General features: G+C 41.4%; 1 protein-coding gene across 1 annotated transcript in view; it reads right to left on the bottom strand.

Annotated features, from left to right (window-relative positions):
* The window catches only part of LOC135195982 (kelch-like protein 18), an 88081-nt gene that overhangs the window by 2421 nt on the left and 61226 nt on the right, over nt 1-24434 (bottom strand). The window contains exons 4-6 of the mRNA XM_064222486.1: nt 10124-10346; nt 9711-9927; nt 9109-9278 (exon numbers count right to left, since the gene is read on the bottom strand). Of these exons, the coding sequence (XP_064078556.1) occupies nt 9109-9278; nt 9711-9927; nt 10124-10346 (610 nt within the window). The remainder of the gene's footprint in view (nt 1-9108; nt 9279-9710; nt 9928-10123; nt 10347-24434) is intronic.

Below are 24434 nucleotides of genomic sequence, written 5' to 3'. Positions count from 1 at the left end.
CAACACTTAATGGATGGATACCTTCATATGAGTAACAATTACAGGTTTTAGGTGGTGGACGGATTCACTCATGGTGAGCATCAATACTACAGGCCATCAATTTGGGGGGATTGGGGCAGGAGAGAGGTTCTATTACCCCTATGGCCGATAAATTCAATAATGGCAACTTTTAGACTAACTCAAATCAACAAAGTAGGCAGCTCGCAATAGTATAGTTGTGATGTTGACTTCAAAGGGGTAATGTTGTGTTTCGCTTCCTTCCATGATATCTTTTTATCTATTTGCTCATAAATATACCCTGGGGTTGCTGTTGGTTTTAGTTCTTTTCTTTTGTGATAGTATGTCAGTTGTAATGAAAATTTTGCAAAGAGAAGTACAAAGAAATTTGAGAAAAAATGACAAATTTTCTAAGACAATTTGTATTTTTCATAGATGCAAACCTGAGGTTTTAACAATAAGATAATTTCTAGCGCCTAGCTGGATCCGGTAAAAAAGCAGATGAAAGCAAGGAATCTTGTGGTATTTGGCAACTCATGCGTAGATCGGGTGAAGAGTGGTCAAACACCGATTATCTACTCCAGTCTTTCCCAACTCAGGATGACTTAAAAAGAGGGGCGGCCAGAGGCGGGCAGTATAACGTTAAGACCTCAGGTTTGCAGCTATGAAAAATACAAATTGTCTTAGAAAATTTGACATTTGTTCATACGCGAACAAACCATCGATCTTAACAATAGGATAGACTCATACTTGGAGGGAGGTATAAGACATCCTAGACCGGCTGGGGGCCTACCCGCCAGTTCAACTCTCAAAAGAAATAAGAGAGGGACTGAAGCCCGTTGAGAAGCTAGATACACTAAAATCTAACCACTCAGAACCTGAGTGACGTACAATGATATATGGGATAACCATTGTATAGGGAACCAAAGGGAAACTTTGACTGTCCAAAAACAAACCAGGGCACTAGGGTTTGTAGTACTCCCGACTCCTCCTTGCTCAGGAGTGGAGCCCATGCTACCAAATAGTGGGTAAGATATTGTATACTGCACGACCACACTACCAGTATGACTACCTCACTCACCTGCATCAGACCAGTCCAGCAAATGACGTGTCAATTCCTTAGACCGCCCGAAGGAAGAAGGAAAGGTACAAGAGAAAGAAGGAGGCCAGCCAACTCACTCATTCTCTCATCCACACAATCATCTTAGGTAAGATACAAAGGTGCCCTATTAAGGGCAACTATGAGTTACACAACCTGTTGGGCAGCCACCACAGGACCCAGGGAAAATGTGTCCATAGATCTGTGGGCAACATCCTTAAGATAGAAGGAGGTGAACGTGGACTGGCTTAACCAAGTACCAGCGCTCAGCACTCTATGTACAGCCAAGTTCTTTTTGAAAGCCAGAGAGGGACCAATACCCCTAACGTCATGTGCTCTAGCCTGCGCAGATGTGGTGATGGAATCATCAAGAGTCAAGTATGCCTGTCTGATGGCTTCCCGTATCCAAAAAGAGATAGTATTCTTAGACACCTCTTTCTTTGTATGGCCTGTACTGACAAAAAGTCTGCGGCAGCCTGGTCTATGGTGCCGAGTCCTTTTAAGATAGTAACGCAGGGCCCGGACAGGGCACAACAAAAGCTCTTAACAACACCACCCACAAAGTCAGTCAGTGATGGAATGGAAAATGAAGCGAACCTGTCATCATGCACTGAGGGATTTTGGGTCTTGGCCACGAATTCCGGAACAAATTCGAAGGACACTGACTTCCAAGCCCTGGTGTGCTTCGCCTCATAACTCAGACCGTGGAGCTCTCCTACCCTTTTGGAAGATGCCAAAGCCAAAAGGAAAACTGTCTTGAGCGTCAGGTTCCTACCAGATGAGCTTTGCAAGGGCTCATATGGACTCTTAATTAAGCTCTTAAGCACCAAGGAAACATCCCACGTTGGGGGCTTGAGCACTCTAGGAAAAGCGACTGCTCAAACCCGTTAACTAGCAGGGAAAGTTCCAAGGAAGAGGAGATGTCGATACCCTTCAGGCATAACACCAAACTCAGAGCCGCCCTGTAGCCTCTAATAGCAGACACGGACAAATGTTTCTCATCTCTGAGGAAGGTTAAAAAGTCTGCTATTCGCTGAATAGAGGTCGCGAGTGGAGAAAAACCCCGTTTACGACACCAATCACAGTAGATCGCCCATTTGCCTTGGTAAACTACTACAGAGGTTGACTTCCTAAGACTGCTGGGCATGAGCCCAGCTGATATCTGAGAAAATCCTCTCTCTCAGAGGAGATAGTTGATAGCCTCCAACCATGAAGAGACAGGGATTCTACTGACTGGTGGAACCTTTCTGCATGGGGCTGACACAGGAGATGCCGCCAAGGGGGAATCTCCCTAGGAATCTCCAACAACAACGATAGCAGATCTGGAAACCATTCCGCCTGAGGCCACAGAGGGGCTACCAGAGTCATTCTGAGACCCTGTGAACCCAACGGCCTGTTCAGAACCTGATGGATCAAACAAAACGGAGGGAAGGCATACACCTCCAGGTTGTCCTAGGGATGTTGGAATGCATCTTCTGCCAATGCTAAGGGATCTGGGACCACTAAACAGAACACCTCCAACTTCCTGTTGCAATGTGTCACGAAAAGGTCCAGCATGAGTCTCCCCAAAATCTGGAAAAGCCTGTCCGCCACCACTTGATGAAGGGACCACTCTGTGCCCAAGATCTGATTCCGGCGACCGAGTTTGTCTGCGACCACATTCCGCTTCCCTGGGATATAACTGGCTGAAAGCTCTACCGAATTGCTGATTGCCCACTGGTGAAGCTCGAGGGTCAAGGCATGAAGTTGCTGAGAAACTAGGCCTCCCTGTTTGTTCACGTAGGCTACCACCGTGGTGTTGTCCGACATGAGAACGACAGAGTGACCCTCTACCATCGACAGAGTGACCCTCTACCATCCCCCGAAATTCTTTCAGACCCAGGAGAGCCGCCTTCAACTCCAAGACATTGATATGCTGCTGCTTGTCCTCTAAACCCCAAACGCCTGAAGCAATGAGGCCGCCTAAGTGCCCGCCCCAACCTGCGAGGGAGGCATCTGAGAACAGAAGGAAGTTCAGAGGGAGAGAACGCAGAGGGACGCCCTTCAATAGATTCTGGTCGTCCAACCACCAACGAAGGTCTTCTCTCACTTTCAAAGACAGTGGGACCATAAACAGGGGAGAGTCCCCCGCTGGAGACCAGAATTCCCCCAGTCTCCATTGCAGAAACCGAAGATGAAGACGCCCATGAGGGACCAGCTTCTCCTGGGAAGATAGCACTCCTAGAAGAACCTGCCACTGATGCGACTTTGAAAGTAAGTTGCGCGCCACAGCCCGCAACTTCTCCAATCTCTGATCCGACGGAAAAGCTCTTGCCACTGTCGTATAGATGACCATGCCCAGGTGGAGAATCCTTTGAGTGGGTACGAGGTTCGACTTTTCCTGGTTGACTAATATGCCCAGGTCCAGGCAGAACCGAAGAAGACGATCCCTGTCTTGAAGCAGCTTCTCCCTGGAAACTGCCAAGACCAACCAATCGTCGAGGTACCTCAGCAAACTGATCCCCTGAGCATGGGCCTAACTTGACACTAGAGAGAAGACCCTTGTGAACACTTGAGGGGCTGTGGTCAACCCGAAGCACAAGACTTTGAACTCGAAGATCTCGTCCGCCAGAGAGAAGCGAAGGAACTTGCTGGACATGGGATGAACAGGGATTTGGAAGTATGCGTCCTTCAAGTCTATCAACAGCATGAAGTCGCCTTCCCTCACGGCTGCCAACACCGAGGGTAGGGTCTCCATCTTGAACCGTGTCTTCCTGATGAAGCGATTCAAGGTGGATAAGTCAATCACAAGCCTCCATCCTCTCGACGTCTTGGGCACCAAGATATGACTGTAAAACCCCGGGGACGGACACACAACTTCCGCTATCGCATCCTTGTCCGGCATTTTCTGCACTTCCTCCTGAAGAGCCAAGAACTTCAGAGAATCTGGGGGATACGTCTTCCTGAGCTGCGGCTTGTCCAACAGAGGAGGAGAGAAGTCGAATGGCAGTAGGTATCCCACCCGAAGGACATCTACCACCCACTTCTCTGCCTCGTAACCCTGCCACTTGGCCCAATGGCCAGCCAGGCAACCCCCCACCCGTGGCACAGGAGAGGGAGAGACGCCCAACCTACCGACGGCCCCCTTGACCTCTGCCCCTGGGGCCTCTTCTTGGTTTAAAGGAACGAGAGCGAAAGGGGCGTTGATCCTGAGACTTGGGCTGTGTCGAACATGAAGGCCCTGCCAAACTCGAGGTCCTCGATGGCCTACCAGGCGACGATCTCCTCAATTGCTGCTGGACCGGGGGCAGAGGGGGGGCCAGACGTCTCCGAGGGCGGGACTCTGATTTAGACACGGCTTGGTGCACCAGTCGGTCCTTGGTGTCAGCCTGACGTCGATCTATCGCATTTTCGAGTTCTGTCCGTAGAAACAAAAATTGCGACTCCAACAGATCACCGTTCCTCAAGGCCAGCAAAGACTTGGTGTCGAGTGACCTCTCCATCCTAGATAAAGCCGTGTCCCTCCTAACCAGAAGAAGATTAGCCCATAAATTGGCACTGAGGTGAGCCAAATAAGAAAACGCCTTGGCCCCCGGACTGCAAAAGACTGGCAAGCGAGGCGGCACTCACCAACCCATCAGGGGACCTGTCAGAAGCTATCTTGGCAATCACCACAAACCAGAGGTCCAGCCAAGAAACCGTCTGCAACATGGAGGCCGCCGTAGATTCCAAAGCTAAGGCGTCTTGCGGAGATAAGGACGAAGCCACTGACCTCACCTGTTCTGTTCCAAAGTCAAACCCGCCTTCAGGCGAATGACGTCTGGGTTAAGGTGGCGTGACAACAAAAATGCAGAGCTCGTAGCATAGTACTTCCTATGTCTTGTGAGAGGTGGGGGTAGTAGTTTGGTAGAGCCTCTGGAGCGAAGTGAACCGTCCCGGTCAGAAACAGAGGCATTAACCTTCTGCAAGACCGACTGAACGTGCCCTGACAGCTGCCGTGCCCTGACAACGGCAGCTGGAGAGATGATTTAGGGTCCTGAGAAGCTCCCACCAAGGCTTCCAAGCAAGAAGGAGTGTAAGACGACCGAGCCTGAGTCCTACTTTCCAAATTGTTGAACCCACGAATGAGATCAACAACCTCCAAAAAGGAAGACAGAAACTCCTGCGTGTCCCCCTCTTCCTGCTCTGGCACCGGGGACCGATGAGGAGGAGGATGTGTTGGCTCTTCTAACGTGTTCTCTTCACCAAAATTCACAGAAGGGTTAGTAGGCAAACAGTCTGAAACCCCCACTACCCCTATCAGGGCTGGGTACAAGCGTCAGCCTCCGAGACGAACCCACAGTAACATCAGGCACATCACTTACCACAACAGGTGACTCCATATGTCCATGAACAGACACGGGCGTGGCGGCCATACGTACGTGAGATGGGGGGAAACTCGAGCACTCGAGATTGACGGAGAATCCCTAATAGTGGAAGACTTGGAAGCAAGCAAACACTCCGGCTGCACCACCTCTGTGCTCACTACCTTCGACCTCTTGACAGGCGCCTTCAGATCTTTACAGCGACGAATAGGAGCACTACCATCACGTGCATGGGCGGGGGAGGTTGCAACACGCTCGCGATGTGCAAGGACGGAAGGGGGGGTGGGGTGGTAGCACGTACAAGATTCGGCGGCGAAGCAACCCCTGCAGAACACACATCACTAACACTGCCCGAAACCACAGCACTCTCGGGAACACGTCCGTGCTGTTCCTCCCTCGGTGGGAAGACAGCACTAGCTTCTTATGCGCACTCTTCTCAGAAGGCGGGGATTAAGCAATGTGTTTCCTACCAGTCCCCCCAACCGATAAGGCAGCCAACTTCACATCTAAAACAGAGTCCAGCCTCTTAAGAACTGCCTGGCATATGATCTCGGACTGATGTGCCAGAGAAGGCTCCGAAGACAAGGAAGGGAGATGTTTCGAACTGGGCGGCAGAGATGACGTCGCGGCTTAGAGAGGCAGATCGGAGGAGGCGACTGGGAGATATGTCATCGATGAGAGTGACGTCACGACTTCCCCTCTGAGCGAGAGGGAAAGAGACGCCACTGGCGGAGGAATACACAAAGATGGGCCCTGTGACGACAACAACGGGGCTGACGCCGCAGCATCACAACAAGACAAGGCGGCGGCAGACGCCGGCAGAGGAATACAAGATGGCTGCCTGCTCCCACCCGTGGAGATGAGGCTGGGAGGAGGGGGGATGGCCTGGCTGGGCCAGGGAAGGGGGGAGTGCGAGCCTCCACAAAATGCACTAGCAACCCCTCCAAGGACAGTGTACCCCATAGCCCAAGCGTCTTCCAAATCGCCGCCATTTTGGACGCCTCCGACTCTCGAAGAGAAGAGAATGAGGAAAAAACCTTACCCTTCTTGGGAACCGAAAAAGCTCCCAAGGAAGAGAGGGCTACATTACAAAAAATACCCTGGCAACCTCTCGATACTTCCATCGACGAATCAATGGAAGAAAAGGAAGGAGATGCAAGGACAACGCTATGGGGGTTGACTACTGCGGAAGATGAAACATTGGGAATAGGAGCAAAGCCCTCCCAAGAAGGAAGAGTGGAGACTCCCCGATGTTCCCTTTTACCATAAAACTTCCTCCACTGCTCCAAAGGCCATGCCCGGCATTCCGTACAAGGATTCGAAATCATACAAAAATTGGAACGACACCTACTGCATGTGGTGTGAGGGTCAGTCGCTGACGAAGCCAAAAAACGAGAACACGGGAATCCAGGAATTCCGGGGCACCAATGCTGACGTCAAGAAGGAGCAGAAGAAGCCATAATACCAGGTAAAAACACACTAGATGAACGAAACGGGCAAGAACCGGGGAAAAGGCCAAGAGAGGAAAAAACCCAACTCTCGTCCAGGTGGTAAAGAAAAGACTGGAGTAGATGATCGGTGTTTGACCACTCTTCACCCGATCTACGCATGCGTTGCCAGATACCACAAAATTCCTTGTTTTCATCTGCTTTTTTACTGGATCCAGCTAGGCGCTAGAAATTATCCTACTGTTAAGACCGAGGGTTTGTTCACTTAAGAACAAAACATCTATAATCCAAAGACGTTACGTTACTGTGTATTCAATCTCAGTAAATTTACTTACATAAATACTTTACAACAAATATGCTCAAAATTTGTTACTGATTTTAGTTCTTATCAGTTTTGATATTGTGCGAGCTGTAATTATAATTATAAAAAATAAAATATAATTATTAGAAAAAACATGTATAACTTGGTAAAATTTATGACTGTTTTGTAAAAGAGGCCCCACAAGGGGTTATAACTAGTCTTTTTCAAATTCTCATGGAAGGTAGGGAAAACTTTTTAGAATTTCTTTCTTACACCATGAGCATTTTCATACCTTCCTCTTTCCGTTTGTTTCCTCCTTAAATTGGCCAACTTCAAAGTCTCCCCGGCCTGGGGTGATGCTTATGTATTTTTTTTTTTAACCCTTAAGAGCAGCACCCCAGGCTAGGGAAACTTTGAGGTCAGTCAGTTTAAGAAAACACATCAGTGGAAAGAGGAAGATAAGCAAATGCACAAGGTATAAACAAAAAGTTCTAAAAAACTTTCCCTACTTTCTATGAGAAGTTGAAATGTCAAAATACTTACAAACCTCTGTGGGGCCTCCTTTACATGACAATCGTAAATTTTACAAAGTTATATGTTTTTCCTAATAAATACATTTATTTTATTTTGCAAAATTAAAATCACTGCTCGTACAATATCAATACAGGCAAGAATTAAAATCAGTCAAAAATTCTTAGCATATTTGTTGTAAAATATTATTGTAAATTTACCGACATCCAAGATGCAGTACTGTAACTGGAAATAATTTCTGATGAATATAATTGAAAAGCGTCGTAACCTCGGAATGTCGTAAGCCGAGACCGTCGTAACCCGGGGAATGCCTGTAGTATTTCTTGTGCTTTCATATAATAGGGATGTAACAATCCTGGCTCGAGGATGGAGGAGAAGAAACTTCTCCTCTTGGCTCTAGGATCAGCTATGAAGTCCCTATTTTTCCAGGATTGGCAGGAGAACACACTGGCATCAAAGCCAATCACCTAAGCTTGATGACACCTAAGCGGAAGGATACAGAGGAAAGACTTGTGTCTTTTCCATTATTTGACTTATATCTCCTAGCGCTTGTAATTTCTCTCAAAAACAATGTGCATTAAAAACCTCCAATTCAAAGCATAATTGTAAAGTACTCTTGTACCTCGAAATGAAAATGGAAGCATGTCTTCGTGTAGGCCGCAGCTGTGAAGTGACGTCATGGCGGTCGCCATGCTTGTGACGTCACTGAGTATCTCGAATGCGAAGCCAGCACCCTACCAGACGTGCAAGGCTGTTGATGTTAATCTCCTAGGCATAGCAACCTGACATTAAAATCTGCCATGTTGCACTATTTGCTTCTTTACAGATGGCGACTCATCCGACCACCATTCAGTGCATTTCAGGATAAAAGGGACATCCATCACGTGGGATCCTGGGTGGCAACACATTATACATCAAACCAACTGTCCTTCTTCAGTTGGTTTTCCTGATAAGCCCGGGAATTCCAAACAACAAATTGAAAACAACGGGGCAAACTAAAACGGCTTTAAAAGGACGTAGCAAAGCATGTCATCACTTGAAGGCGGTAAGAAAATAACTAGCGGGGTCACGAGTTAATGAGGGGTATGTAGGTGGCCCCACATGTCTCGTGACCAAGTACAGATGCCAATAGTCCCTTGCGTACACAATTATTTTAAACTTTACCGGTTTCCAGCTGGCGCTGAGTATTTATGCTAATGTTAAGACCGAAGGTTTGTTTCGTATATGAACAAACAAAATTTGTTGGCCAACAACACATCATGTATATGAGCCTGCCATAGCAGAGAGCATAGCATAAAACTAAAGCCAAACATAAAATAACTCTTAATAAAAAAAAAATGGACATTTAATTCATAGCATTAAATCTTCCAAAATACAATTCCACTTTACCTGCTAGTAATTGGATCATAGACCTCTACTGTCCTCAAAAAGGTTGAGCCATCATATCCTCCACAAACATATAATTTTCCATTCAAGGTAGCAGCACCAAGCCTACATCGTTTACTCAACATAGGTGTAACAAGAGTCCACTGACCAGTTGTGGGATCATAACGTTCAACCTGTAAATGTGCAAGTTCACATTTTTAGACACTAGCTGCGAGAAGGTAAATTCTAATGATGAGCTTAATGACAGAGTAACTTCTGCTACAAATGTAATCTAACTCTTTGCTCATGATGAAAAAACTACAAAGTTATCAATATCAAAGAAAGTTTTCCATACATACAACGCAAATATTACCATAAATGAAATACCAGCAATGCAGAGTTTTTATAAAAAAAAACTTTTTTTGTGCAGCTCCAATAATCATAATGTCTTATTCTGTGCTGTACTAATCTGTACCATTACCACGAAAAGTACATGCAATCCTTGCTCCTTCAAGCAGAGGTCCTACCACTGCTCAGCATCTACACTTGAATATTAAAGGGTTTGACGGTTGTTGTTACCTCTCAGGTACATTACATAATCCTGGTTTACAATGTGTATTACTTACAGAATCAAATATGGAAAGTCCATCATGTCCTCCTATTGCATATACATGTCCATCAAATGCGACTACTCCAGCTGCACTACGGTGCTTGGTCATTGAAGTGACCATGACCCATTTATTTGTGTCACTGTTATAACATTCAACAGTATTTAAAGAAGCTACACCATCATAACCACCACAAACATAAAGATGGTCATTTAGAACAGCAGCACCCACAGCACTGAAATAAAGCAGATTGGAAAGCTCAGTAAAAACAAACTTTCATAACCTTTAAGAGCTGTTACAAAGAATTTAAGTTTTTAAAACTTGCATTCATCAAAAGAAATTTAACATTCCTCTATTCAAGTCATTCATCACAAAAAATGCAATAAAAAATTTAGAGGAGGCAGGTGTTGTTGATCATTCTGATTGCATACCTTCTTTTGCAGTTCATGGGACACACTTTACTCCAACATTTGCTATTAGGGTCAAAAACTTCAACTGTTGCTAATCTGTCTAAGCCATTGTATCCACCAATGGCATATAATTTCTTCTTCATAACCACTACGCCTACCCTTGACCGAAGCATCGACATACTCTCTGCCATTTGCCAACGTCCAACAATTGGGTCATAAACCTCTACTGTGCTTAGTGAATCACCTGAAAAGGAAAAGGAAATATTTAGAAATGGCATGTTAAGCTTAGAATAGTAACTTTTAATCTTAGATCTTTAAATGAATTAGGGTAGGGGCAAATAATTAAATATTCTATATTAACATGCCATCCAACAAGTTATCAACCTTGAATAATTAACACAAAAGTGCACAATGACAAAATCCATTTTCAAAGATGATGTTTAGTCAAGTAGCAATGGAATTATAAACCTGCTCAATTAGAATATGTCTTATAAAAACATATTTCATCCATAATCTTACAATTAGCAAAATGGGCAAATAGGAACACCATTATGTGGCAAGGACATCAGGGAACAAAGTAACCACTGCATCAAGTCATTATGTAGTAAAAGTTGAAACTATTAAGAGATATGTGAATCATGACTGCCAAGGATATAATGTAATCTTTTCGTATCAAGTCAGTTTAATTGTCAAAGGCTCATTTATTCCTCTCATTTTGTTCTGGTATAGGATACGATTTTTTATTTTTCATTAGTTCACAGCAATTGTCTGTGAATCTGTGAATAAGTTATAAGGAAAAAGAGAACCATTTTGAAAGCAATATCTGCAACTTCAGTTTCATGAACAGCAATATAAGCCAGCACTTGTAATTCACATTAAATATCTTATAATAACAAATATGTGACCATATCTTACATTGCAGACCATGTTGTGTTTTGCAAAATAATTTTAATAGCTTCTAAAGCAAACTTCTCATGGATTCTATGGTATTTTGTGAACCATTATAAATAACAAATGAAATACAGTTACTAGACATAAAATGTGGAGCCTCTACAGACTGGGGATGTAAATATGATTTTTTATGAAAAAAAAATGACACATCTTCAGTAAAAAATGGCCACTGAATAAGATATTACAGCATATGTAAACTATCCTTTCAACATCTGAATAAAGTGGGCCTGATCATGACTTCTACTAGATAAAGAATATCCCATAACTATTAAAATCTAATCAAAATTACTGAAAGCACCATTACTTAGTAATCCCAACTCAAGAGCCCTGGCTCGCTCAGTGGTATACGTATGTATAATTCCTAATATAGTACAGAACAGTATAAAAAATTTGAGTCTCCTCACCTTAGCTTTCTAGTAACAGGTGCAATTACCTTAGTCACCTGACTCTGGCCAGGAATTTACACTTGTAAAAGGCTTGGGTCTTTATTATTGTTAGTAGACAAGTCTTTTCAATTAGTGCCTAGTTTTCTTATGGAAATGGGGTAAGCACGTGTAAAAAGTTCCAAAAATGCCCAGAATGTTTATCTTTATCCTTAGCTATTGCTTTCAAAGGTTACATGGAAGATAACAAGGAAAAAGACAGCATACTCATTTTTCCTAGTACTTATGTATACTAGTGTTTTTTGGTAGCAGGATCCTTTCTACTTAGTGTAGAAATAATTAAAATATAATATGTACATCACAAAATAATCCAAAACACTACTGTACAGTCTGAGTAGATAGTTGTCTGGGTTTACATATTCAGCAACACTGACAAAGTTCCTGGATTATGATTGGAAATCATTCTGGAAAATCATTTTGTGTATCTTGATCAGTTCATCTGGGAAGCCAGCATCTGTTGTACAGTAATACCTCACAATTATGCTATAAATGTGTTTGAAGACATGGGACACGTCGAAAAATGACCTAGGACAAGTAAGTCATTCAATAAATAATGGAGACACCCTGTAAACCCCTATAGGTAACCCCATAATGTTACTAGTTCCTTGTTGGACGAGTTTGTTATGTGCTTGACTACCGATCTCAGGGTCTGGGTTCGATTCCTTGCTCTGCCAATGTGAAATCAGAGGAATTTATTTCTGGTGATAGAAATTAATTTCTTGATGTATTTAGGATCCCACAATAAGCTGTAGTTCCCATTGCTAAGTAACCGATTGGTTCTAGCTATGTAAAAATCCTTCAGGCCAGCCCTAGGAGAGCTGTTAATCAGCTCAGTGGTCTGGTAAAACTAAGATATGCTTAACTTAATCATAATGTTACTAATATATGTACAATAAGGTTCAACAGTTAACATTGTTTTAACTTTTTAATATAGAAAAGTTATATAAAATATACATATAGATCTTGCCTTTTTTTTTTTTTTTTTTTTTTTTGATGGTATTCTTCACCCCTGGAGTGTTATCCTTGACACGAGTTAAACTCCATGCCTCATCACAAGCAACTATTGATACTGTTGTCTGACAAGCCAAGAAAATAAGGTATGGAAGCCATCTTTTCACTATTTTGGTGTTATTTTATCATAGCCACATTGCCTACTCTCAATAGTAGTAGTATAAAAAAACCTTCTTCATACATGACACTAATAAATAAAGATAAATTCAATGCAAAAAGGAAACTATAACATGCACACAGTAATACCCCGAACTTCTGAGAGGTTAGGTTCCAGACCCTCTAGCACAAGGGGAAGTTTTGCATAAGTTTGGCACTGTCTCTAAAAATGCTTAATTCTAGTTTGAACACTAAATATGACCCCAATCATGCTCTCTAAGTATTAAGTTAACATTTAAATGAAATTAAAGTTACTGTAATTTGACTTAAAAGTTAATTTAATACAATACCCTTAAAAAAGAAATAAATGGTTGGCATAAAAATAGTTACAGTAACTACTACATACGTACATATACATTTTCGTATGTAACTAACATTTCTCCTAAATCATGGGATGCCATTTTCTTTTTCCATCAGAGTAAAAGACTTTTTCTTTGCATCACTAGGTAAACTTCATAAACCAGTCATAATATAAAGAATAAAGAAAACATGTATGTACATACGTAATGTTTACAGAGGGTGAAATAGCATCAAAAAGTTTCTATATCGATTTTACACTAAAAGCATGAAAACATACAAATTGCAGAAATTAAACAAAGTTTCTGAAGGGGTATCATCTTTGAAAACTTCAGTAACTTTGTGAGTGGGTATCGCATCTAGTAAAAGTACATTCACTAACTGTAGGTGCTGTAATTACCTTTGTATCATATTTATGCATGTACCAAAATAAAAATGACATTTTCATGATAAAATAAAGTTTTTATTATACTTAACCAGTAATTATATAGCTAAGAGTTTCACTTGCTGGCAGTTAAAATCCCAAAATTCGTGGGCCGCACTAATTTTCTATATTTGTTTTAGTTAGGTAACAATACCCTGCCCACTTTAGTGGTAAGAGAGAGGAACAACACTGCAAAGAGCCCAGTTTGTTTATGCTCAACAACACAAACCCATGGTAGGGGACAGAGGGTGGGCTCCAATTATATAATTACTAGTAAGTACAATTAAAACTTTATTTTATCATGAGTATCATTTTTAATTATACAATTTCCCCAGTAATTATATAGTTGATTCCCACATTGCAGGAAGGTAGGAATCATGGATAATTCTACCTCAGATTCATAAAAATACATAGACTGGGAACAGAAAAAAACTTTGCCAACATTAATTTAAATGTTTGTCGATTCCTTACCTGATAAGAGAGTTGTAACAGGAAAATACTGCATCTGGCTGCCACTCATCTTATCATGTAACGGCGTGGAGGTAAAAGCCATGTAGTGCCACCAGAAAAAATTTTTACCTACAACCAAAATAATAAAACATCCACCAACACCTTAACAAAGGACTGAAGGCTACTCCAGGTACTTCATACCTTCAGGTTTCCCATAAAACCTCACACCTTGTGTCAAGGAGAAACATATTTTAGGAAAGGTTGCTTCCTACACTTCCTTTCCCAACACCACACCTACCGCAAGAAACGGACCCAGGTACTGCAGTCTTCGTACACCGTTCTAATGTCTTGGAGATAATACAATGCAAACATGGATTTTCATTTCCAAAATATAGAATTGATAATAGAACTAAGAGATAAATTTCTCTTAAAAGCCAGAGAAGTGGCTACTGCCCTAATCTAATGAGCTTTAGCCTTGCAGACTGGGAGGACGTCTTCCTTAACTGAGAATGTGCTTCTTGGATGACGTCTCTAAGGGTAAGGCCACATCGGTCGTAGGAAGCGTTGAGGTGCAGGCACGTCTCGGGCGGGAGAGCAGCGTCAAAACGACACATAGCCACACCAGAAATGCCACCCTCCCTCCCTCCCTCCCTCCCATGCGTCACTCTCAGCAGTCAAATATATACTTCTGTGCAAAGTAACGTTTGGATAGGAAATTGCCTTTAATAGAAATCGTAAGTGTCAAACTTGACAATAGACTATGTATGACCCAACGGTCTTTTGGTTCTTTGCTTGGCAGTGAATTTTGTGATAATAAAAGGTTAAAATCCATTTTTTTTTTTACTTCCTTTATAGTTATTACTTTAGGGGAAGTGAAAAGAAAATGTGGATTTTAACTTTTTATTATTGCAAAACTAACAGCAAATAGGGTTACTTCCTTAAAGATACTTAGAAAAACAAAGGAGCGAGAATTAATTGCAAATTATATAAGACGTAATTGATAATTATCTGAATTGTGTTGAAATAAAACGATTTACCAGTATTTAAAACAAAAGTAGTTCAATGATAAACTTTACATAAAAGAAAGTAACAAGAAAAAATCAGTTTTGCTTCTACATTCATTGTTAACATTAATAAAGAAAGTACAAAGTACCACGAATATTTCATAAATCAGTGATACTGCTGCACTGAGGATTCGTATAGTTATCAAGTCTATGCAGCTGGACAAGGATTATTTGTGAATGGCTGAGTGCATAATAGTTGGCACCTTTAAGTTTTTGGGGGTCGAATGCATGACACCGATGGCTACATCTGAGGGCCACTCGTTCTACTCTTCTTCCATTTCTTAAAAAAAAAAGTAATTTTATGGAATGGATCACAGGGATCCCACAAAGTTCTCTTCCGAAACACCTCCCCAATTAAATTATTCTTATGTAGCCACTACCGCTGAACAGGTGACACTTCGGCAACCGATTGCCAGTTCATCTGCATGTTAGTGACCATGTCAAGTCGGAGGGTCTATTTATGTAGTGTGGTCCTTTTCTTACATTCACTTTAAATTCAGTGATGAACTCATCCCCTGGGAGAGTATTTAGACCATATAAGAACTCTGTCTATTTGTTTGACTTTATTGAGAACAACATTGAACGCATTCTGAAAGTACACAAATGAGAGGTGCTGAAATAACTGCTAATTTAAGCATGCATTACAGATATGGAATAATTAACTTGATATTTTACTGAATAGATGATAAATGTAGTCGCTTAAAACTTAAAAGTTTCTATGCTAATATCAGTTACTTAACAATGATAATATGCTTTAAACAATTTCTAGGTTACAAATGAAAGTTCCTTAATAAGGGAACTAACTTCACAACATAGTTATCAATATAATCAATAAAGGGAAGTACATAACCATTCAAGTAACATAGTCCCTCCATAATCATATAGAAAATGGGGTTGTTTCGGGTGAAGACGCCGGGAAATGCCGCGGTATTTTAAAACATGTTACATCGCTTGGCGGCAACTGCAGAGGGTCGAGATGTCCCGCTAGTCTTGTGTGGCCACCCACATAAGATACCCAATGATTCAAACTGCTGCGGGAACCTCTTCCCTCCAACCTCCACGCTTCCCGCTTCTGGTGTGGCCTCACCCTTAGAGCATTCTTAGATAAAGGTCTGGAGGGTTTTTTTACAGAACACCAAAGACGTCAAAATCTCCACATATGTTTTTAGCTCTGTGAAGGTAGTACTTTAAGGACCCCACAGGGCACAGAGTTCTTTCCTCATCCTCATTACCCATGACTTCTGTCAAACTAGGGATTGAAAAAGAGCGAGGCCAGGGATTAGAGGGAGACTCGTTCTTGGCTACAAAACCCAAGGAATATGAACAAATAGCATTCCCTTTCGAAAAGCCTATTTTCTTATCAAATGCATGGATTTTGCTAATCCTTTTAGCAGTCGCTAAGGACACAAGGAAGAGTTTTTTTCTAGTTAAGTCCCTCAGACTAAGTTCATGCATAGGTTCAAAACAAGACCCAGACAACCACTTCAACACAATATCCAGATTCCAAGGCACTACAGTGGTACCTCGAGATACGAAAGGCTCAACTTACGAAAAACCCGAGATACAAAAGCCGACACGAAAAATTTTACTGCTCTACATACGAAAAGTTTTCAAGATACGAAAGGTTTCTGAAAGTCCGAGATTCGCCCGATAACAATTTTGAAACTTGCGCCGCGATCTTAGTTCTAGTAGACTCGCCACCATCCTCCTGCTCTTCCATTGGTTCCTGATGCTAGCCAAGCCATGAGATCCTTCTCTCCTATTGGACAGGATCCCTCCCATCATGCATCTTACGTGGCGTGCCTTCGCTCGGCCGCTTCGCACCCGAAGCTTTATCGTACGCATGCGGCATTCGTTCGGTCCAACGATTTCGTTTAGTATCGTAAATTCATTAGTGATTTCGTTGTGCTACTTTATCGTGTTGTGAGAACCTAATTAGTATACGTACTACATATGTAACTTAATTACGTACAGTACATATAGTCATAGGTCCCAAGAAAGTTGCTGAAGTTCACAGAAAGAAGAGAATGCTTTCTATGGAGACAAAGATGGAGATAATAAAAAAGTATGAAGCTGGCTTGCGGTTGAGTGTGTTCGCTAAGGAATACGGCCAAAATCCGTCAACGATAGGCACCATTCTTAAGCAGAAGGAAGCCATCAAAGCAGCTACACCTTCCAAGGGCGTGACTATTTTGTCCAACAAGAGGAGCCATGTGCATAATGAAATGGAAAGGCTGCTTCTTGTTTGGATCGAGGACAAAGAAATCGATGGCAATACGATAACCGAGATGGCAATCTGCCAGAAGGCCAGCACTATTTTCGGCGATTTGATTACCCAAGCCGAAGACGACGGCGGAGAGGGGACATCAACGGCAACCCCAGAGTTCAAGGCTTCTCATGGGTGGTTCGAAAAATTCTGTAAACGGACTGGCATCCATTCGGTGGTGAAGAAATTGAAATTACGTAAAGTATAAAAAAGTAAAAAGAAATGTAAAAATAAAAAAAACTACAAAATAAATTTTATTTTAAGTTTTTTGTAAAGTTAAGTGTTACAGTTTTGTTAATGTGTTTTGTAAAGTTTAGTTTGTTTTTCTGACATTTTTTTATGTGTTTCGTAAAGTTAAGTGTACGTATCTGCCATTTGTCCTCCTCCTCCTCTGCCGCCACTTTCGGATAGCCTCACTCAAAAGGTAAGCTTCCACATTTTACGTTACAGTAATAATATTTCTTGTACACTAATATACACTTTATTTATAGGTTTCGCATTTTTATTATTAAGTTACGTATTGAATGGTCCAAATTGTTGTAGTATTTCATTGTTTAAATTTACTGGGGTGTTTTTGGAGGGCTTGGAACGGATTAGCCATTTTACATGTAAAATGTGGTCCAAGATACGAAAACCTCATGATACAAAAGGCGCCTCGGAACGGATTAATTTCGTATCTTGAGGTACTACTGTATAAGAGAATCTTTACGATATGAAGTATCAAATGATCTAATGAAATCAGAAATGTCTGGGTTGGAGGCCAAGTCCAAGCCTCTGTGACAGAACACTGATGCTAACATGGCCCTATAGCCCTTGATGGTAGAGGAAGACAGGTTTCTTACTGACCTTAAAAGAAGCAAGTAATTGACTATTTCCACCACAGTGGTCTTAGAAGAAGAGATGTTGGAATTCTTACACCACTCTGAAGATTCTCCACTTATTCTGATACAAGGTGCTAGAAGATCTTCTACACATGGAGATAGCCTCTGTGGCTCCCTTAGAAAACCCTTTCTTTCTAAGGAGTTTCTGGACAGTTTTAATCCTGTCAGGGCCAGAGAAGACAGGTTTTGGTGGAATCTGTGGAAGTGTGGTTGTCTGAGTTGCTGCTTCTTTTGAGGAAGCAGTCTCAAGAAGTCCACCAATAGATATATGAGATTGCGGAACCCTTCCTTCGATGGCCAGAAGGGGGCCACTAAGATCAGACACGTTGCTGTGTACAAGGAACTTGTTCAGCACTTGCCTTATCAGGCTGAACAGAGGGAAAGCATACAGTTCCTAGTCTGCCCAGTCCGGAGGAAAAGCATCCCCTGCCCATGCCTGTGGGTCTAGAACTGGCAAACAAAATAGAGGGAGACGACAATTCCAACACGTGGCGAACAAGTATATCATCGGTTTTCCCCATTTTCCAAAGGTCTACGCAGACCAGAGGATCCAACGTCTATTCTGTCAGTAGGACCTGTTTCTGACGACTTAGCTCATCTGCTAAAATGTTTAGCTTCCCCTGGACGAACCTGGTGACTGAACGCGTATTGCTTTGTTCTGGCCAAATGAGATCTCTTGCCGCTTCGTAAAGAGAGAAAGACAGAGTCCCTCGTTTCTTGACAAAGGAGAGAGCAGTCGTGTTGTCTGCGTAGACCACTATCGTCTTGTTCTCTACTTCTGATGTGAAGGACTGAAGGCCCAGGTGTATTGCCTTTAGCTCCTTCACATTGATATGCAGAGATCTGTTTTCTAGGGATCATTCTCCTGAGATTTCACTTTGTTCTAAAAGCTCTCCCCATCCTAGGTAAGATGTGTCTGAAAAGAAGTTCAGGTCGGGGTTAAGTTGAAAGAGAGACTTGCCTTCCGACAGTCTCTTCTCTGAATTCCACCAAAGGAGGTCCTCTTTTATTTCCTGTGTTATAGGAAAATAAGCGAGTGGAAGCTCCTTCCTGTTCCAGCTCACTTTCAGATAGAATTGCAGGGGTCTGAGATGTAGCCTGCCGAGCAACACAAACTGCTCCATCAATGAAAGAACCCCAGCAGACTCATCCAATTGTTGGCCGAGCACTCGTTTAAGTCAGAACTTCTTGTATCTTTCTCATGCAAGAATCTACTCTTTTCCGGGTCAGAAAAACCAGAAAACTCTGAGTCACTATGGTTATTCCCAAATATTGAATTTCCTGAGTATCCCTAACTCCTGTACTAAAAAAAAAGTGTCTTTTTGAGGTCCTCTGCACGCTGACTCTCTGACTGGGCCCCTAAGAGCCAGTCATCTAAATACAAGGAAATTTGTATCCCTTGAAGGTGGAGCCAATTCGCAATGGGAGCCATTACCCTGGTAAACACTTGAGGCACCGTCGTCAGTCCGAAGCAAAAGGCGCGAAATTGAAAAATCTTCCTGTCACACACAAACCTGAGATACTTCCTTGACTTAGGGTGTATGGGAACATGGAAGTATGCGTCCTGAAGATCTATGGACGTCATCCAATCTCCTTGGCGAATGGACGACAGGACTGATTGGTTTGTTTCTATCTTGAACTTCGTCTTTACGACGAAGACATTCAGGGTGCTGACATCCAGGATGGGCCTCCAGCCCTCTGATGACTTGGGGACTACAAAAAGACAATTGTAGAACCCCGGAGAGTAATGATCTTGAATGAGTTCTACTGCTCCCTTTCTTACAAGAGAAGTTACTTCATCCTCTAGAGCCAAAAACCTCTGATCTTGAATAAGCCGTTAAGATGATTGGCGTGCTGACTAAGGGAGGCTTCCTGAGGAAGGGGATAGCATAGCCTTCCTTCAGAATCTTGACAATCCAAGGTTCTGCTCCTTTTCTCTGCCATACTTCCCAAAACATTAGAAGTCTAGCATCCTCACTTGCTAGAGGAACCCCTCGAAGAAGTTTTCTTAACAGGCTTAGAAATGAACCTCGTATTTCTTCTTGATCTTGCATAGGATCTCTGTCTGGCCCGAAAGAGCTGGCATCTCGAGGGAAGAGGTTGCCTCGAAACTGTTGCTGGAGGATCTCTCGGTCTTTTGGAAGACTGGGCGAGATCCAGCATACATTTTTTCTCCAGATCTGAAGCAATTTCTAACACTGTGGCTTTGGGAAACAAGTGTCTCTTATCTAAGGAGGAAATAACAGAGCTGATTTCTGTGAGGAAGTAACATCCTTCGACGTGTAGGAACACCAGAGTTCCCTCTTCTTCAGCGTTCAATGTGAAGAGAGAGGCCAAGTCATGGGAACTGTCCCTAATCCCCTTATTGATACACGAGAGAACTTGCATCTATGTAATCTGCCAGGAGGTTCTCTGAAAGCAAAGGGCAAGACCTAACCTTGCGGGCCAGAGTGCTAACTGACCATTCAAGAAAGTTGAAAACTTCAAATACCTTGAAAATACCTTTCAGAAAAGGCAACAACTCTCAGGCAGAAAACAAAATCTTCACAGAAGAAAAAGCCGAGTGTCTGGCTGTGTCTATCAGACCAGAAAAATCTCCCAGTGGAGAGGTGCAAACACCCAAGGAAGGAGCCTCTTTCATAAAATATGACAAGTATCTCCACCTGGAGATTCGAGAAGGCAGAAAACCAAAAGAGGTCTTGCCTTGTTCCCTCTTTCCAGCAAGCCAAGCGTCTATCTCTTTTAAAGCCTTCTTAGCTGAGGAAGACAAAACCGTCTTTGGCATCTTCCAGGGTTTAGAGGAAGGCATACTATCCATAATCAAAGTTGTTTCAGGAGACGCTGGAGAATTCAGCTGGAAAAAAGATGAATATGTGGCGAGCAAGAACTTCATTAAAACCATATATGCTGAAGAGGGAGCCTCTTGATCCTCTGTAGCTTTGTCTTCAGAGGAAATAGGAGAAAGATCCACATCTGCAGGAGTCTGAGGTGTGGCCGCATCAACTTGTGTCCATGTCGAAATAACCTCTATTGGAGATTGTGGCGCTGGAGCATCTCGGGGCGTCCGAGGAGATGATACCAAGGGAGCTTTGGCCTCTACTGGCGCTAGATGAACTGTTGTGGGCGCTTGCTAGAACGTCGTGGGTACTAACGGAGTCATAGGAGATTGAACTGAAGAAAGCGGCTTATTCAGTAAAAGCAGAATACTGTTGAGCTTTGATTGAATGGAATCTACTGTCTCAACAGCAGAAGCAGCAACAGCAGGAGCCAGTGAAGTGGATTCAAATCTTAATTCAATTCAGAAGAATCCTGACTAGCTGATTTTGAACTAGTCCTAATCAAAGCTTTTCTCTTACTGTCTCTCTCTTATTTCTTTAAATGAGATTCCAAACTCTTCCACTTCCTTTCATCCCAATCAACACATTCCTTACATTTTGTATTATCAAATGAACATACTTGTCCTCTACACTTAGTACACAAAGTGTGATTATCATACGATTCCTTGCTTAGCCTAGTTTTGCAACCTCTAGCGCAAACCTATAGGTAGCCAAACTTGTGTCCGACATTATCATAAACACCAAGACCTGACGGTCACCAAGGAAAATAAAAAACAAATAAAAAAACAAAAACCCAGTTCTTATCAAAGAACCTAACGCTGTCTAAATGATTTGCTGAGACGGCTAATACCAGAACAGTGTACTTCACCAATTCCTATTACAAAAGAAAGTCTGACAAATTTCAGGAATAACTGCAACCGACAACCATAGCCATCGGCTGGCAGAAACAAACTGAGCTCTTTGCCGTGTTGTTCCTTTCTCTTACCCTGAAAGTGGGCAGGGCATTGTTACCTACCAAAACAAATAGAAAATTAGCATGACCCACGAATTTTGGAGTGAAACTCTTAGCTATATAATTACTGGTGAAGTTGTACAATTAAAAATATGTACATTTTTAATAAAGATTTTACAAATAAAAGCTTTAAATCTTATAAATTTACATAATAAATTAAACAAAAACTTTTGCATTGTTTTGTAGTGTTTCTGGAGGATTTGGAAATGTCCACACTATTGCGAAGAACTCACGTATGATACAGTGGTACCTTGTTTGTTGAACGTTTCATACGTTGAACATTGTTTTTTGGACAAATTTTCGAGAATACGTATTTTGTATCGTTTGTCGAACAAATGCTTGTACTTCGAACTAACTGATTACGTATCTAGTTTATACTTGTATTCGACGGCCTACTGGGTCTTACGAGTTAACTGTCTTAAACTTTTTTAGTTTTTTTATTTACAATATATAGTTTAATGATAACCATATTTGACCAAATCAATAAACGTATAAAGCATCTAACCCTTAAACGCCGACTGGACGTATTTTACGTCGACATTTTTTGTCTCTCGGGTGCCGACTGGACGTATTTTACGTCGACATACAAAAGTTTTTTAAAAATTCGCGGAAAAATACTTTTAGGCCTACCAGCCGAAAACTCTTGAATCACGCGCCTTGGGGGATGCTGGGAGTTCACGGATCAAGGTGTTGTTTTGTTTACAATCGTTACGCAGGCGCGCAAGCGCGAATTTCTTTCTTGCCGCACTAAAAAGTATCTGTGACACATCTAGGAAATTATTTCGTCACTTTGACATAATTTTTGTACCATTTTAAATTAGCCGTTACATGAAGTATTATATATGAAAATGTGCGCATTTTTATGAAAAATACAACAAAAAAATACTCATGATTGTAGCTTTTATCAGTTTTGAGATATTTTCATATAAATAACGATAAGTGCCAAAATTTCAACCTTCGGTCAACTTTGACTCTATCGAAATGGTCAAAAAACGCAATTGTAAGCTAAACTCTAATATTTTAGTAATATTCAATCATTTAACTTAATTTTGCAACAAATTGGAAGTCTCTAGCACAATATTTCGATTTATGGTGAATTTATGAAAAAACTTTTTCCTTACGTCCGCGCGGTAACTCTTCCGAAAAAATCATACATGCGATTGTGGTAATGTTTGCACCATTTTAAATTAGCCGTTACATAAAGTTTTATATATGGAAATGTGCGCAATTTCATGCACAATACAACTAAAAACAACCCATGGTTGTAGCTTTTATCAATTTTGAAATATTTTCATATTAAAAATGATAAGTGACAAATTTTCAACCTTCGGTCAACTTTGACTCTACCGAAATGGTCGAAAAACGCAATTGTAAGCTAAACCGCTTATATTCTAGTAATATTCAAGCATTTACCTTCAGTTTGCAACAAATTGGAAGTCTCTAGCACACTATTTCGATTTATGGTGAATTTATGAAAAAAATAACATTTTCTTTACGTCCGCGCAGTAACTCTTCCAAAAAAATCATACGTGCGATTGTGGTAATGTTGCACCATTTAAATTAGCGTTACATAAAGTTTTATATATGAAAATGTGCGCAATTTAATGTAGAATTCAATAAAAAATAATTGAAGGTTGTAGCTTTTCTCATTTTTGAAATATTTGCATATAAATCACGATAAATAGAAAAAAAACCACGTTCAGTCAACTTTGACTCTACCGAAATGGTCGAAAAACGCAATTGTAAGCTAAAACTCTTACAGTCTAGTAATATTCAGTCATTTATCTTCATCTTGAAACAAATTCGAAGTCTCTAGCACAATATTTAGATTTATGGTGAATTTTAAAAAAAATCTTTCCTTCTCTCAGCACGCGGATTCTCAGCCACAAATCTCCGAAATGTGTAAGTTCCATTCTCGGAATATTTGCTCCGTTTCATATTAGGCATTTCATAGAGTTTTATATATGAAAATGTGCGCAATTTCATGTAGAATAAAACGAAAAATATTTGAAGGTTGTAGCTTTTCTTATTTCCGAAATAATTGCATATAAAAAAAAATATATATAAAAAATTCGACATTCAGTCAACTTTACCTAGTCAGATATGGTCGAAAACTGCATTTGTAAGCTAATATTCTTACAGTATAGTAATATTCAATCATTTGTCTTCATTTTGAAAGAAATTGGAACTCTCTAGGACAATATTTAGATTTATGGTGAATTTTTGAAAAAAATATCTGTTTACGTCCGTGCGTTACAAATTCATGCATTATTTTGTGATAATATTTTCTCTGTGTTGCTTTTATCGTTTTACAATGTGTTATATACCAAAATGATTGCAATTTAGTGTACATTACAACAAAAAAAGAAGTAACTCGTTACCTTTAACCGTTTTGCGCACAGCGCGATTTGAATACAATTATATATGAAATTTCGTTTTTGCGCTATCATATATCGCATTATTTATATATGATAATGATAATTTTTTTCATTTCTGATGGTTGCATACTAAACTTCAGCCAATGACAAAAAAAGGAGCCA

This window comes from Macrobrachium nipponense, chromosome 23 (assembly GCF_015104395.2).
Source record: "Macrobrachium nipponense isolate FS-2020 chromosome 23, ASM1510439v2, whole genome shotgun sequence".
Taxonomy (NCBI): Eukaryota; Metazoa; Arthropoda; class Malacostraca; order Decapoda; family Palaemonidae; genus Macrobrachium; species Macrobrachium nipponense.
This window is presented reverse-complemented; position numbering and strand designations above follow the sequence as displayed.